The sequence below is a fragment of the Coccinella septempunctata genome, chromosome 7 (genome assembly GCF_907165205.1).
Source record: "Coccinella septempunctata chromosome 7, icCocSept1.1, whole genome shotgun sequence".
Taxonomy (NCBI): domain Eukaryota; kingdom Metazoa; phylum Arthropoda; class Insecta; order Coleoptera; family Coccinellidae; genus Coccinella; species Coccinella septempunctata.
Window position 1 is genome coordinate 10,372,107 of NC_058195.1, and position 15,394 is coordinate 10,387,500.

Consider the following 15,394-nt stretch of genomic DNA (forward strand, 5'->3'; position numbering starts at 1 on the left):
ATTGGATAAAGATTTCAAGATGGAAAACTTTCAGAATAAGCAAGTTATTTTCAAGTTTCAACAAAGGGCTTGGATATTCACACATTACTCTTAGTTATACGTGGTACTTTCGCCATTTTGTAACAGAGCGTTACGTATAGTTGAAGAATTATCTCTGCAAATGCTGCAGTATCCAACTATTGAAGAATAAGTCAAAAAATAATTAGGCAAAATGTGCTGAATGATAATCTAGATGGTGTAAATGTTCAATTGAGAAAAGCCTTCGTATACATTGTTTCGACTGGCCAACCAGGGATATAATTTTTTAGAACGCCCTTTAGAATTAACTTTTTGTTGCTGCTTTTACTACACCCACAAATATAAGGTGCTTTCCATAAAAGGACAAAACCATCTGATATCATCTTCAACTTTTTCCTGAAATTTATCCCAACGCGTTTTCTTGGATGTTGATCCAATACTTTCTATATGTACAACCGATTCCTTCGCCATTTTGCAACCATCATGAATATTTTGCACATAGTTTAAAAAATATCTGTAGGAATACCTGTCACAATATCATATTATTGTCAAAGCTCTCTTAGATAAGGTACCACACTGAAGTTTTTGGAAATCACGAAATGTCTTCAAGTTTTCTATGGAATTTTATAGAAATATGGAGAAGGGAGATTTTTATGATTAGTGTTTATATTCAGCAAAACCACCAGAACCTAATCACTCAAAACTTTCGAGTTGAAATAGCAAAGTATGAAAATCCCCATGAAATTCCCCAAAAGATTTTATGAACTAGCAGTTCAACAGAACAATACCGCTTAATTTATAGTGAAAAAACTGCGTTTACTCAAAATCGATGTTAGAATATCAACGATTGAAGAAAGCAACAGGAGAACTGTCTTCATAAAATGTGCCACATTCTATCCACCAAGTTTTATTCTATTTGAGTAACCAAAAGTTACTTACCTTGGTAAAAGCTTTGTTCCAAGTTACATTCTTGATTTATAACAACTCATCCGCCATTTTGCAACCAACTGATATCTTTCCTCAAACATGGATATAATCGTTGAAATCTTTTGATGACACTCAAATTCCTGGGCTAAGATATGCCAATTTTTCATATATTTTGAGAATTTCAAGAGAAATTAGACTCTAGAGTAATAGAGAACTCAATTTCTTGCACGTGAATTCTTACGACAGATTTCTTCAATTTTTCAAAAAGCAAATTTCTGGGTCCATAACCTGTTTACGAGAAATGACATCAACGTTATTTTATGAAGATATCACATTCGCATGATGAGATTTTGACTCGGATATAATTTTGCGAAGTACGAATCAAAGATTCACCCTATATACACGTTATTATCTTGATTGAGCAATTTCTGCATGTCGCTCGGTACTGGGAAACAAGCATAAATTGAGGAATAACTCTAATTACAACTCAGCAGGAGCTCAAACGTCATAGAGCAGCGAGAACGCCTTGTTTTATTCATGTGTGTAGAATAATAATTTCATTTCCTGTCTACGTCGCAGCGTAAAATAATCGTCGTTTGTTGAGCCCGACCTCCATTCGTAATCAGGATACAGTTTAAACTGTATTCGACATGTTTGAGGTCACACGTTTTTCGCATCGGATTGTGAAAAATAGAAATCGTTAAAGGGAGATGAAGAATTTAGAAGTGGTATTGAAAGTGCTTGTGGAATTGCTCGGTACCAAGTGATTATTGCTCATTTTAGGTTGGCAAGACTTTACGGACTTCAAATTAATGGTGGCAACATTGAACTATTTTCATTAATAATTAAGAACGATGGAGAACCCATTTTAATCGGATCTAGTGCAGTTTTTATCTGTAAGCCATTAATAATAAATATCCTAGGTCCTATATCGATTCAAATCCCAGTAGAACATTATGGACTGACTTCAGGCACGCGAGGAAATAAGAATTACGACCAAAACAGAGAGAAACCCAATAAAGACCGAGAAGATTACCCGAAAATATCTCGCCATTCATGTCGTTGGTATGCGAATGACCATGACGAAACAGTTGGCGTGAGCGAAGATTTGGTGGGTAGTCACTAAATGTCCCATGCGATTTTCTTGTGACCTTGTCGGCCAACATGAAAATCATATAAAAGTCCGATCATAAAATAATACAAGCTGGCACTGAGTGAATTACATGTATCTCTGAGATACAGCTTCTTTTCTCCAGCTTCGGTCTGACATGACATTTTTTGTTTTATTACCGCTGGAGTTTGCGAGAGAATTCAACTATTATTATTGTTTATTGTTATTGTTTTCGATTATTCATATTCGGGTGTAAATGAATAATAGTTGGGAAAAAATGTAAGGTTCATTTATGTCAGGTCAGAAAGGTCTCCCATTTATTTATTTTTTTGAGCAACCCCTACTTATATATGTACAGCCCTCTAAGGATGGCATCTGGAAAGTTATTTTCAATTTTTTTATCAGAAACAAGAAAGAAATACCAAAAATTCAAAGAACCCAATTCTTGAAACTAAAAGTTAGACGCTATCTAATGAATATTTGAACGTTTCCTAAAAGAATTAAAAGTATTTTTCATATTTTTTCGTTTAATGCTCTGTTTTCGAGTAATCATATGTTCCAAAATTAAAAAGTATCTGTGAAATTTGAAAAATTGTATACTTGGGCTGAATACAACTCTGAAAAGGATCCGTAGATGTGCACTGTCACAGATTCAGCTAGTTGATCTGAAGGTAATTTTTTTTCCAGGGTGGCAATGCTCATATGAAAACTTCAAATAGCTATCTTTTCATCAGGACTGAATCGGAAAAAATGGTAATGGAAAAAAGTGTTTCTTTTGACTTCAAGAATCTACTGTTAAAAAACTTGTACGGGTCATGTTGTATCGGTGGTGCCATCTGTTGGAAAATTCATATACAACACTATTCTGGGATTGGCAGGAACCGAATTTTCTTCCGTAATTTTCATTGATTTGCGTTACATCTGTGGTTTTCCCCCTAACCTCACATTTTTTGTTCATAACCTACAAATTCGCTCTCGAACATAAGAAGTACGTTAGAAATTTCGCGGTCACTTACATTCCGATAAAAATATGCCGAAAAATAAGAAGAAAGCCGATACTTCAGATTCCGATTCTGGTCCAGAAGATGTGAGTGAAAGTAATTGAACGATATTTCAGAAAATTCAATATGTACTGTTTTTCCAGAGAGGTCCAGCTAAAAAACAGAAGAAAAGTCCGGAAGATGAAAATTCATGGGATTTAGGTAAAAACCGATTTGTGAAACTTTCCGAATTCAAGGGAAAATGGTATGTCAATATCAGAGAATTCTACGAGGCAAATGGTGAATTGAAACCCGGCAAAAAGGGTATAATGTTGACCATGGAGCAATGGCAAAAATTCAAGGGAATGGTTGGAGAGATCGATGAAGCCATCAAGCGAAATGTTTAAGTTCATTGTTTTTATTCTAAGAATTCCTAAATTTAACCATGTAACTTGTAAATAAAACTATAGGAAAATACAAAAGGACTATTAATTTTTCCTCTGTTCGGTTTTCCTTCGAAAAATAATTTTCGTTTCAAGCGAGAGATGTCAGCACTTGTGCTATACTATACTCTAACCTAAAATTCAGAATGGATTAGTAAAAGATTTGTTTATGTAAAAAAGGAATTTCCACCTAAAAATAACACAATTCACAACCATGAATCCTCTAGGTAAATCAATCAAACCTTCATTTAATTTTCAAAGTATTCCTATGGTCCTCAGATTTTTGCGAACTGCGGGTAAGGAATCAGTCACTATAGAAGAAGTTCCAAAAACTAAACTTCTCAAAGTTGCGATTATTGGAATGCCAAATGCTGGTAAAAGTACATTGATAAACTCTTTGATGGATAGAAAGGTGGGCAACATTAAATGAATTCACAACTGGCTCTGATCTGGTTCGTTCTAGGTATGTCCTGTATCTTCTAAGGTACATACAACGAAAAGAAAGTCAATAGCCATTTTCACCCAGGATGATACACAAGTAGTGTTTTTAGATACACCAGGAGTTGTATCGTTGAAGGAATGGAAAAAGTAGGCTGCTTTCATACTTCATGAACACGACGATGAACTCCACTTCATTTTCAGGTTTGATTTGAACAGATCCTTTGTTAGAGATGGAATTAATAGCATGTATCAAGCTAATTTAATTGGTGTAGTTCATGATGTAAGCAATCCTTGGACAAGGGACAGATTAGATATCAAATTGCTCCATATGTTAGAAGAACTGAAGAAAAAACCAAGTTTTTTGGTATTGAACAAGGTTCAGTATAAATCTTCTTACATTGAACGTTTTATTCACTTGATGGTGCTTATAGATTGACATGGTAAAACAAAAAAGGAAATTGTTGGAATTAACTCATAAACTCACAGAAAACAGATTAGAAGGAAAATTATCAGAGGATAATTTGGAGGCAGAAGAAGATGAAGTTGATGTTATTAAGGGATGGCCTTTTTTTAAAGAAATATTCATGTTGTCATCTTTAGAAGGTATTTTTCATGTGTTATTGGAGTTCATCAATGTATATCATTTTTTCACTTAGGTAATGGAATAGATGATTTGAAAAAATACCTTATCAAGCAGGCAAAACCTGCCCAATGGTTATACCCAGCAGACAAATTCACAAATGAAAAATATGAAGACATCATTGTCTCCACAGTAAGAGCGAAGTTATTGGATTTCCTACCACAGGAAGTTCCATATCTCTTACAACCTATGATGGAATTCTTTGAAGTCAATGAAAACGGTAACTTCATCAATCGTTTTTGAATCAAAGGGGACTCTCTGATCTATATTTTTAAGTGATAAACTTTATTTCAGGCAAAATAACATGTGTTGTTTTGGTGAAATGTCCGAGTAACAGAGTGGCTAAATTAGTTGCTGGAGGTTCGGATGGAAGACTCAACAGGATTACGGCTGCATGTCAAGATGAATTACAAAATACTTTCAGAAATTTTGTTAAGCTGCAAATTGTTTTGAAAGGAAAAGAGAAGAAAGAATAAATTTAAGGATATACTTGTAAATAAAATATTACCTAGGATTCATCAGATTTATTCAGTTCAAGACCCCTCCTTCAAAATAAGTGGCTCTAGTTTTGTATCTCACCACGTGTTTTTCATGCTGAACAAGAGAGTTTTTTAATAAGATCACATTTTAAAGTATACTTCCTAGCACATCTGGGAGGCATTGTCAGAAAGAATAACTAATTCAACATGATTTATTTAAAAAATTATAAATTACATTACAAAATATATAACTCTAACAACACGTTGCATGATCGAAAACAAGTATAAATTAGAAAAAAAGATTTTCACAAGAACGGTCCCCAGCCGTAATACATTTGGCATAAATTATCAATACTCATTGCTTCTTTGATTAGGTAATTAGTCTGACCCTCCACAGACAGCGGGGAAAGAGATTGCGTTCTTCCTCCATACTTAATTACACCTTGCAGCCTGAGTTCTATGTTTTTAATATTCTCGAATGCCTAAAAATATTTCAATTCATCTCAGCTTCATATAAAACTTAGTAGTGGTTATTAATGTTGCAAAATTTAATACAAACAATTAGAGCGAGAAAATAAAGTAGCAAAGTAACATTGTTGAATAGCAATCTTTGTAACGTGCATAAATTTACCTGATCGTTCGTTCGTTCTGCCCCTGTTGCTTGAACCGATATCCTAGTCCAAGACACCAAAGGATCATAAACAAATGGAGTTACAATAGACATAAGAGTCGCGGTATTCGTTCTCAGTACACCAAGAGTGCAAACGCAGGATTTTCTGAACATTCCCTCGACGCCAAGGGGGCCCATAGCCGACACCATGTTGTGAGTGAGCCTGAAAGGTACTCTCTCCGGATACTCCAACGATTCACCTAAGGAAACATAATAAACTCATCTGGAGTCTAACCAAGATTCACTATTTTACCTTTATTGAACAAACAGTTGAAATCCACATGAACAGTGTCGCCAGATGTCGAATCTATAGAAATATTCTCCCCATGACGATCACCCAAACCAAGAATATAACCAACCATTGACATCACTGCAGTAGTCCTTATAAAGGCTGTCCTGGCAGTCAACCAACTCTGTTAAACACAACAATAGTAATCAATGATAAAAGTAGAATTATTATTTATTTACTTGAGCATCTGGAAAATTCCTCCTGAACCATTCTCCGAGAATTGGTGGATGTCGAACCAACAACCTTTTAACAAACACATCCCTTTTCTTCGATAAGGGATCCTTTAAATCACAGACAACTTCCCTGAGTTCCGAATTCCTCATTCCTAGACCTTGAATTATAAAAAGTGAAAATTTTCTGTCCGATCAAAAGTGAAAACGTTACCATTTTGGTTATAAAGACCCATCAGTATCGGCCTAAGGCCTAGGAGATTCGGTACCCACTCTATAAGACCACACTCTTCGTTCAGCGGAGCTACTGAATATAACCTTATATTCAGTCTGCGTTCCCTAGCTTCTGCATCACGAGCCAGTAATTGATTCACAATATCATTGAATTCCATCAGTCTGAAATCTTTCCTCAAATCGTCCTTAGGTTTCAGCATTTGAATATAACTGAAACGTTTCATTGTCAAAATTCAGTTCAAATCATGGACCAAATTATTAATGGGCTGCATAAAAAAAAAGAAATTGAATCATAAATGCAAAGTTATTCGTTGTAGTCCTTCATCTTATAACCTACAAAAATCTTTCTCCAACTGCCTGATTGTCATTGTGACATTTGTCAAAATTATTGAGGTTATGTTGTGAAAGGCTACATACTAACTCACCCTTTGCCGTCGCTCCCTCTCAAGATTATCTTTCTTGGTCTTTGAAGACTAGTTAATATCGTCATTTCGTCCTGTATCCCTACAATATGAACATATTGATTGGGAAATGGATTATGCTGATCAGACTTTTTAATATCCGGATTCGGTAGAACCAACTTCCTGAACTTATGCGTTGGGATCATGATTTCGCTGAAGTTACCCTTACTGAGCATCCTACAAACGAATCGAACGTATTAAGCCAATTTTTTCTAAGAACTTTCTCACCTAGGTAGACTTCTCAGCAAACTGTTCACTGAGGTAGTCGAAACATCATTCGGTATGTCTTTATTGCACAGTTCTATCAATTTTTCCGCCAAAGCAGTGAAATCCTTGATGAGATCAATCATGGGTGGTGACCTTAGTTTTGGATCATTGAATATTTCGCTACACCTCTTAACTCGCATGGCATAGCTCGATTTCATTATAGGGATCAACATCCATAACGTTTGTTGAGGGTAATGCAACAACAATTTTATTATTATCGATTTCAGTTCAATGTAAACCTAAAATAGTTAAAAAATAACCTTCAAATATGCATTCGACGAAAGATGGATTCTTCCGACTTACCTCTTTCTGGGGATGACATATTCTAGATACCAGTTGGGAAAACGCCGTCAAAAAGATATAAACAGGCAATTTCTGTAGGAAGTTATCGATCAAATGGGTCATTTTCAATAGATTCGTTCTTCTTTCTTCCCTTACTTTCGATATTGTAACATCAAGCAACCTGGTGCCATAATCAAACCAAATAGAAAGAAGTCTGGGTAAAGATTGATAAACAAAGGTACTTCCATATAGAAGGGAGCCCCCGAAATAGTTGATCATCACAATTTGGAGATCACTAGACTTTGAATCCCTCTCTTCCGGTGGCAGAGACTGGAATCTACGGTCATAGTACTGACCTAAACAAACCTAGAACAACATTCAAAATTCCGATAATAATAGGGATGCATGGGATGTGGGGCACACAAGCTTTTCCCTCCATTTATTCGCATGCTGTTTTGGTTGAGTATTGTGTTTTGTGCATGTTTTTGGAAAAAATGTTCTTCCCTACGTTAGATTAGAGTGATTAGACTATAACTTTCTGAGAAATGACTCTTTACACTGATAATAAAAAGCTTTGTGTGCCCCACGGCAAAGAAGGGTCAGCTGATTTTGACAAATCGTTACAGTACCCTATATTAGAGACCTAACCTAATCTATATAATTGTCAAATCGTTGGTTACAGTAACCAACGTATATGACAACTCGTTAGGTTGCCGTTGGTTACGGTAAACAATCGTTAGTTACCGTAACCAAGTCAACCAACGATTTCGACAATTTGTTAAAGTGGCCTACATAGAAAGAAGTACATTCGTTTAAAATTGGGATTGATATATTCAAGACCTTGAGCTTTGTATGTTTGGATGAATCAACGATTACTTTTCAGTATGAAAAAAGTTCAATTGAATTCGAATTATGAAGAATATCCTTACCATAGTTTTCTCCCATCCTTTGTAGACTTCGTAAGCATCTTTGTAATTTTGGAGAGTAATGTCTGCTTCAACATTAGAGGTACTATCATTGTATGTTGCAAACAATAACCTTGCTTCTGCACATAATTTTCTAAAGAAAAAACCATCAATTCTATTCAAGACATATTCGAAAAAATCATACTTACCTTTGGTCCAGACTCAACTTATCATAATTCTTCTGGATACCATGCAAAAGTTTATCTAAACCCCTTTTCAAGGTAGTCATAGCTTGTTCGTTCTCTTCTCTAAGCCAGTGCAATCTTGCTTTCTCAATGAATAATTCAGCTGGAGCATACTCCTCAGCTTTCAACGTGTAGGTAAAAGCTTGCTGATGGACTCGAGCAGATCTTGCAGTTTTGACACTCAACAGCCAGCATTCTCCTAGAAGGGCATCAATATAGGGAATTGCGTTAGGTAATTTTTCCTCAATCAATTTCTTTCCTTGCTCCAATGCAACCCGTCTCATACATAGGATAGGTTCCATTATCCTTACCGATTCTTGTACTACCTGGAATGGATCCAATTAGTTCTGAAAAATTACCGAAATTTTTGGTTCACCTTCAATCTCAATTCCCACTCCCCCTTCAAGTCATTGATGACCCTTTCAATCAACTTGTTGTCATTGCTTTGAACGAGTAGGCTGTGCATGCATTTCTCAACTTGTTGGAGCTCGTTCAAAGAGTGTAAACGGGCAATATAACCATAGCCATGCTGATATGCGCCCTCCACTAAACTTGCTGCGCCAAGCGAGTCAACTTGTTGCAGTTTAAGAGACTCTAGAGTGCATTGAAATTCATTCCTTTCTCCTGAAAGTAAATTTATTGAAGGACATGAAGATTTTTGGAAGAAGAAATTCACATTTACATACCTTTACCGAAGTGAATCAAAGCTTTCCCAATTTGTACACCCCAACTCTTGTTGTTCACCAGTTCCGGTCTCTTTAAAAGTTGGTTTAAATGATCAAAGCTCCCTAGTCTCCACAGAGGTTCGGCTTGCATTTCCAGCAGCATGTTACCATAGTAATCGTAGGTATTTAAGGCTCCGTAAACAAAATTCAACGCAGTATTCACGTTATCCAAGTCCAAATAACATTGCATCAATCCCTAAAAACAAAATCAATTTATTTTTCTCCCACTTTTGCTCATTCCACAAACCTGAATGTGTCTGAGCTTTAGCGGGGGTTTTATTCTTTCGTAACATGCGGCAGCATCTGCCAATTTACCAGAGACTTCGAGTGCTAAAATCCTATCTTCAATGGATGGCTCTGTATTTCGAAGGGCCATAGTACCTGCAACGCCATCTGGCTCATCCAGTTGCGCATATATCTGGAAAATTTCAATTTTTCACTGAGGTAAATGCAGCTTTGGGCGATAACCAATAACAAACCTCGGCTAAGAAGGACAGATTTTCCGCCATTTCTATCGGGTTCTCTGTGATGAAGTCTTCAAGGTACATCAAGGCTCTGGGGTATTCTCCACATCGATAGTTACAATTTGCCAATTGCAGTTTGCAAAATCGACTCAGAAAGTTCTGAAGAAATTTTATGAGACTCAAGGTCTTGGCAAAAATAGATACCCTTACCTTAATTTTCTTGAAGTTGGGATCATTCCTTCCTGCCACTCTTTTGAGGCATTGCCACTCTCTCAACCACCTGTCCAAGAAGTCTAGGAGGATAAATACAGTTTTTGTGCACTGATTCTTCCAAAACTCCTTCTGAGTGACGGTCTGAGAAACAATACTTGCACCAGGCATTGGTACAGCCACCACCTGAAATATCTAGTGAACAAACAAGAACCCTACGCATATGAGAGTAAAACTTACGCTTACAATGGAGTTATCCAATTCATGTTTGGTACTGAAGGAGCTCAACACTGCTTGAAATTCATCATACGCCGCTTCTTCACAGTTACCTTCGATCAAACTATGCAGAAGAATATGGGGTAAAAAGTGCATCAAAATCCTCTCCCCCTCTTTCATACTAGGCAGACAACCTTCCAATAATGTCCTTCTTTCAGTGGGTAGTTTCGAAATAAGACTGCAAGCCCAACTGGAAAAAAATTGATGGTAAATCAAAAATCAATCCTACTCAATCAAATCTCACTTATAAAGCCATGTCTCGAAAGTTGAACCCAAATTCGATCCAAAAATCGGTATAGTAAAATCAAAACTCAATGAGTTCAAGGCTGAAATGTAACGTGAGGATAGAAGAGGCTTCATTAGTTCCTGCTGAGATTCTGTGAATTGTTTCCATATGGAATGTTTGCTACTTTTCTCGTCTGGCGATATATGGTATGTTTTCAAGATCTCCTGGATAGCTAAGGCCGTACGATCCATGTTCTGAAAAGAACTATTCGATTGGAATATCTAAAAGAATCAAAGTGGAGGGAAACTTACCACAGCGTTAGTTTCGGCCTGAAGTGCTTTGATCAATTCGTTCAAAGCGTTTACTACAAAATTATCTTCATAAATGAAAAAAGAAAATTCTCGAGTATCACGAACATATCTAAAACCACACATTATATCGACTATGTATCAACAGTGGTAAAAGTCTTAGGTGTACAAACCTCCGTGGTAAATGACTAGGTTCTAAAGCTCCCAATTCTCCCATAACCTCTGCACAAGCTAATTTCAGTTGTTTATCCTTCTCTCGACAAGTAGACGTCAGGATATCTATCAATTCAACGATAGAATCATCAAGACCATTGTAGCCTAAAATCATGTTGTCCAACTCCTCCCTGTTTTTTTCTAACAATAAATTCAGTTCTTTCAGTCCCTCCACCCTTATTTCAATCGTTTCATGTGTCAGGTATTTCAGCAGCCACTTAATTTTTTGTTTGAAAGTGTACCTTTCAATCTCCGAGAGGTATGATTGCAGTTTATACGATATTTGTGTGGAAACCTTTGTGTTCTTCATGAAAAACAGATCCTTTATATGTTCACTGAATTTAGTTTCATTTTCACATATCAAATACATGTATATCTTGTTTATTTCATTGGGACATTGATCCATGAGTGGCTGCAGCGATTTGAATATTGTTGCTAATTGGGGGCCCAACATTTCTACCTCGCAGCATTTGAGGAAAGTAAACCACACCTCCGAAACTAGAATGGGATATTTTTCATAGTTGAAAGTTTGCAAGATTGAAATTATTTTGAATCTCAATGGTGTTATATGTTTGGATCCCATGAAACTGATTATCCCTGATAAGCTTCGAAGAGTTTCCTTGTGATCGTTCTCATCGGAAATGAGTGTATTCAGGAAGAATTGGAGCACTCCAAGAAAATGCGAATGGAGGTACTCAGGAATATTTTCTGTTTTTTTTTCTGTATCTTCTTTAACAAGAAGTTTGAGGGCCAGAACTACTTCTCTATTCTTCCTATGGAAATGCAGGAGTAGGTTGTTCAAGATGACCTTGAATAAAATCAATGTTGGAAAAAATCTGTTGAAAATGACCAAAAAATTTGGATTTTTTTGATCTCTTATATTTTATGAGAAGCATATAGATATAAAAAGCAAATGAAAAAGAACTCACTCTGAAGTTTTTTCGTCTAAGGTTCTCCCCACTTAAACCAGTGGTATTTTCCACATACGACATTACAGCTTTGTAAACGCCACTAGTTTCTTGATTCAAGAAAATGTGAATAAAAATATAACCATATTTACTGGCTAAAAGCTCAGGAAGTTCAACATCCATAATTGCAGCCATTTCCTCGATAAGTTTGTTGACACTGGGCAGAGTTTTGATTTTTGCAATCAAGAACGGTAATAAATACTGACACTCCTTAGTAACAAAATCTTTCACGGTAAATCCAAAGATCATCGATATCTTTTTCAGGGAAGTGCTCATTCTATAATTTAGAGCCATTTGGTTCACAACACATAAGTGGGTCAAAGTATCACAAATCTCTTTTGTATGGGAAACATATATTTGTTGTGGTGTTTTGTTGTGTGTTTCTGCCAAATAATACAGTCTATTGATTGCTATAGGAAAATATTTAGATGTGGGAACCATAATCAAATATAGAATTATTTTGAACAATGGTAAAATAGTGTGTTCGTACTGAAGCTCAATTATCGATCTTATGGATATAAGCAGGGTATCTTGTAATTCGAATTTCGAATATCTAATTGATTTCTTAGTTAACTCTAGGATTGTTTCCAAAACTTTATCAAAATAATCTTTTTTAACACTTTCAGAAACTGCCATATTCTCCTGAAAAAATCATATGAGATAAATTTTTTCAAAGTGAAAGATGTAGAATTTTCATTAGGAAATCAAGTCGGTAACATTTAGTAAGCAAAAGTATTCTAAACATATCTAAAAAAAGCCCAAATCAATGCCGAACAGGATTTACGTTAATGTATAATCAAGCATCTCTCAATACATTCATACCTGACTATTCTTCAAAATCATGCCAATATTTTTCGCCAGAACTCCTTGTACTTTTGAATCACAATCTTCCAATTTATCCAGCCATATTTTAACAATATCAACAGATATAAAATTTGGTAAATGTCTGGCCACTGTTGGTAATAACTTTAAGGCACAAATCTTAGCCTCTGCTTCTCTAGTTTCTAGCACTGCCATACTTCTCCTCAATATATCGCTGGATAAGGAGCTCATGTCGAATTTGTTACGACAAAAATTGAAAATCATGGAGGGACCCATGGATTTAATACGTTTCTTGAACTGACTCAGTTTTTCACCTTTTTCAGTCGAGTTTCTTATCTCAGTATCACAATTTTCACAGTATATTTCAATAGTTAATTTTCCCGTTGTATTCAAAATAATAACTTTTATGTAGTCACAATACGAACTACATAAAAGGTGTTTTGATAGAGATAAAGCAGTATTTAGTATTTTCCCTGTTCCATTATTTAAATTGGGAGTGAAGAACTCGTTCAAATAAGATTCTGATCTTGGAAATATTGATATGATGTGTGGAATTGAATGTAACATCTACAAAAGTAAAGTTAACTTAAACAAACCACAATGAAATGCCGCATACTCACTTCCATTTTAACCACCTCATTTTGTTCCTTGTGAATAAAATTACAAATTTTCAATAATACAAATTGAATATGATTAATGTGGCTCTCATTCAAATTCTGCAACAGTCCACAGCTCAAAACTTCAATAAAATATCTCAGATACTTTGAAGATTTGATTTCTGAATAATTTGTTTTGCCCATTATCTCGTATAATTCCTGGATAGCCTTTTTGAAAGCAAAGCTATCATTGAATCCTATGAGTTGGTTAGGCATTTCTTTTCCATTGCTGTATATATGTGGTATCAAATAAGGATAAGCAATTATTGTGAAAACAACATCTAAATTTTTCGTTCTCGAGAGCACCATGAAATTAACAAGAAATATACAATACAAATCTTGAAGCTTATCTCCAACATTATCGTCAATTGACTCACTCAATTTCTTCACAAAATTGTAGAAAACAGGACCCTCTTTGAAAAAAACCAATGTAGCATCAATAACAGATTTTTCATCTATAAGGAAATTCTGTACTTCCATGGTAATTTCAAGGAGTAACGTAAATAGCTTATTGAAAAACTCTAAATATTCAATAAATGGTTGATGGCTTTCTTCCAATTTTCTCAGGAATATTTCACAGAATATGCCCCACTCCTTGCTCACATTGTGTTCATAAACTTTTATTTCTTTTCCACATTTGAGTTGAGAACAGTGTTTCAATATATCGTTCTTCCATCTATTTTTCAATATACATATTTTGAAGAAGTTCAATGTACTTAAATGTTCTATGAGGAAATCTTCATAGTTTTCCCCAATATTTATGTCTAAATTCTGGATATGAGGCACTATGATATCCAAAAATTCATCTGAAATATTGTATTTCCATGATTTCTTGAACATTTTGGTATATAATGAAAGTGTTAATCTTTTACATTTAAAATTTCCATTCTTGATGAACTCAAAATTGTTATAAACTCTTACCATCACATTTTCTAAGGACGAGTACTGAACTTCATCAAGACTTATAGTTCCATCACAAACACTACAGATTATATTTTCAAAATACAAATAAAACTTCTGTAATATGATCTCGATGTTTCTGCAGAAACTTTTGTGTATATTCAGTTGTTCAACAATCATACCATATGATATTAAAATGCTCAGTTTTAAACTTATAGTTCCTTTATTCAATATTGATAGATAGTTGTTCAAAATCCTTTCTATTTCCTCACCAAAATTATAAAACATAAAACAATCAACCAGAATAGGTTGAATAATTTGCGTTATGTTATTTAACAGATTGATGCAAGTAGTTCTCGATGTGATTTCTACATAAATGGGACTCAAATCTATTTTGTTCTTGAGTGCATCATGTTCAGAAGGTATAAAGACCTGTAAGATTTCTTTTTCATTGTTACTTTCTCCCAAATAGAAGTTTTTCAATGTAGTGAGTGCCTTCCCATATTCTATTGTGATATCCCGATAAATATTTGGTTGTGTCTTTGACAACTGCAACAAAATATATTTCTGGACATCTATTAGAGACTCGTGTATTCTGTTAAGTTTGCGGCCACTCATTGCATAAAAAAATCTACCCAATATCCAGGTTGTGAAAGACTTATACATGTTAGCTATTTCTTGGTACTCGGTGTAAGAAAGGGAAGGATCCTTTTCGTGTACGAATGTATTTTCGAACACACTCGATTTTATGATGGATACAAGTCTAGTTACAGACTCTTCTTTCTTGAAGACATCGGGCATTATCATCGTGTCGTTTAGCAATTTCCAAGATGGAAAAGCAAGGATTGTCTCCTCTATAGAAGACATTCTTTCAAATTTTAATACTTATCACACTTAACTAGATTTCCTTCATGCAATAGGTTTTCCTTCATTCATTTTCGGAGCAACGTCAAGCCTCCAACAAAGCAATTTTTCACATTTTTTCAATCACCTTATTTTGAATTTTCGACGTTTCAAATTAGGTTAATTACAAATTCGATTTCCCGCTGTGAATTCAGAACTAC

General features: G+C 35.1%; 3 protein-coding genes across 3 annotated transcripts; 2 read left to right on the forward strand and 1 right to left on the reverse strand.

The window, feature by feature from the left end:
- The first annotated feature begins 2,981 nt into the window (after nucleotides 1-2,981).
- On the forward strand, nucleotides 2,982-3,518 carry LOC123316605 (RNA polymerase II transcriptional coactivator). Its single transcript, XM_044902770.1, has 2 exons — nucleotides 2,982-3,143; nucleotides 3,201-3,518. Exons 1-2 carry the CDS (start codon nucleotides 3,087-3,089, stop codon nucleotides 3,441-3,443), a joined length of 300 nt encoding a protein of 99 aa, XP_044758705.1. The 5' UTR covers nucleotides 2,982-3,086; the 3' UTR covers nucleotides 3,444-3,518.
- A 71-nt stretch (nucleotides 3,519-3,589) lies between these two features.
- Nucleotides 3,590-5,074, forward strand: LOC123316604 (GTPase Era, mitochondrial). Its single transcript, XM_044902768.1, has 6 exons — nucleotides 3,590-3,891; nucleotides 3,943-4,067; nucleotides 4,122-4,296; nucleotides 4,352-4,523; nucleotides 4,577-4,780; nucleotides 4,855-5,074. The coding sequence occupies exons 1-6, from the start codon at nucleotides 3,694-3,696 to the stop codon at nucleotides 5,034-5,036; spliced, it is 1,056 nt and encodes a 351-aa protein (XP_044758703.1). The 5' UTR covers nucleotides 3,590-3,693; the 3' UTR covers nucleotides 5,037-5,074.
- Nucleotides 5,075-5,237: 163 nt separating this feature from the next.
- On the reverse strand, nucleotides 5,238-15,367 carry LOC123316751 (serine/threonine-protein kinase atr). Its single transcript, XM_044902967.1, has 22 exons — nucleotides 13,395-15,367; nucleotides 12,775-13,341; nucleotides 11,914-12,594; nucleotides 10,945-11,792; nucleotides 10,775-10,883; nucleotides 10,482-10,717; nucleotides 10,202-10,427; nucleotides 9,962-10,147; nucleotides 9,767-9,910; nucleotides 9,535-9,705; nucleotides 9,249-9,483; nucleotides 8,939-9,186; nucleotides 8,527-8,888; nucleotides 8,342-8,471; nucleotides 7,434-7,778; nucleotides 7,092-7,369; nucleotides 6,828-7,040; nucleotides 6,383-6,612; nucleotides 6,178-6,329; nucleotides 5,963-6,122; nucleotides 5,671-5,909; nucleotides 5,238-5,521 (listed from the first exon to the last, which is right to left on the reverse strand). The coding sequence occupies exons 1-22, from the start codon at nucleotides 15,195-15,197 to the stop codon at nucleotides 5,345-5,347; spliced, it is 7,740 nt and encodes a 2,579-aa protein (XP_044758902.1). The 5' UTR covers nucleotides 15,198-15,367; the 3' UTR covers nucleotides 5,238-5,344.
- Between the last annotated feature and the right edge of the window lie 27 nt (nucleotides 15,368-15,394).

What these genes read in the sequence shown, in the direction of transcription:
- LOC123316605 (XM_044902770.1), top strand. Translation starts at nt 3,087, where the DNA reads ATGCCGAAAAATAAGAAGAAAGCCGATACTTCAGATTCCGATTCTGGT. An exon ending in CCGATTCTGGTCCAGAAGAT is followed by an intron (nt 3,144 to 3,200) that starts GTGAGTGAAAGT and finishes CTGTTTTTCCAG; the next exon opens with AGAGGTCCAGCTAAAAAACA.
- LOC123316604 (XM_044902768.1), top strand. Translation starts at nt 3,694, where the DNA reads ATGAATCCTCTAGGTAAATCAATCAAACCTTCATTTAATTTTCAAAGT. An exon ending in ACTCTTTGATGGATAGAAAG is followed by an intron (nt 3,892 to 3,942) that starts GTGGGCAACATT and finishes GGTTCGTTCTAG; the next exon opens with GTATGTCCTGTATCTTCTAA. An exon ending in TCGTTGAAGGAATGGAAAAA is followed by an intron (nt 4,068 to 4,121) that starts GTAGGCTGCTTT and finishes CTTCATTTTCAG; the next exon opens with GTTTGATTTGAACAGATCCT.
- LOC123316751 (XM_044902967.1), bottom strand. Translation starts at nt 15,197, where the DNA reads ATGTCTTCTATAGAGGAGACAATCCTTGCTTTTCCATCTTGGAAATTG. An exon ending in TGGATAACTCCATTGTAAGC is followed by an intron (nt 10,148 to 10,201) that starts GTAAGTTTTACT and finishes TAGATATTTCAG; the next exon opens with GTGGTGGCTGTACCAATGCC. An exon ending in GGAATTTTCCAGATGCTCAA is followed by an intron (nt 6,123 to 6,177) that starts GTAAATAAATAA and finishes TGTGTTTAACAG; the next exon opens with AGTTGGTTGACTGCCAGGAC.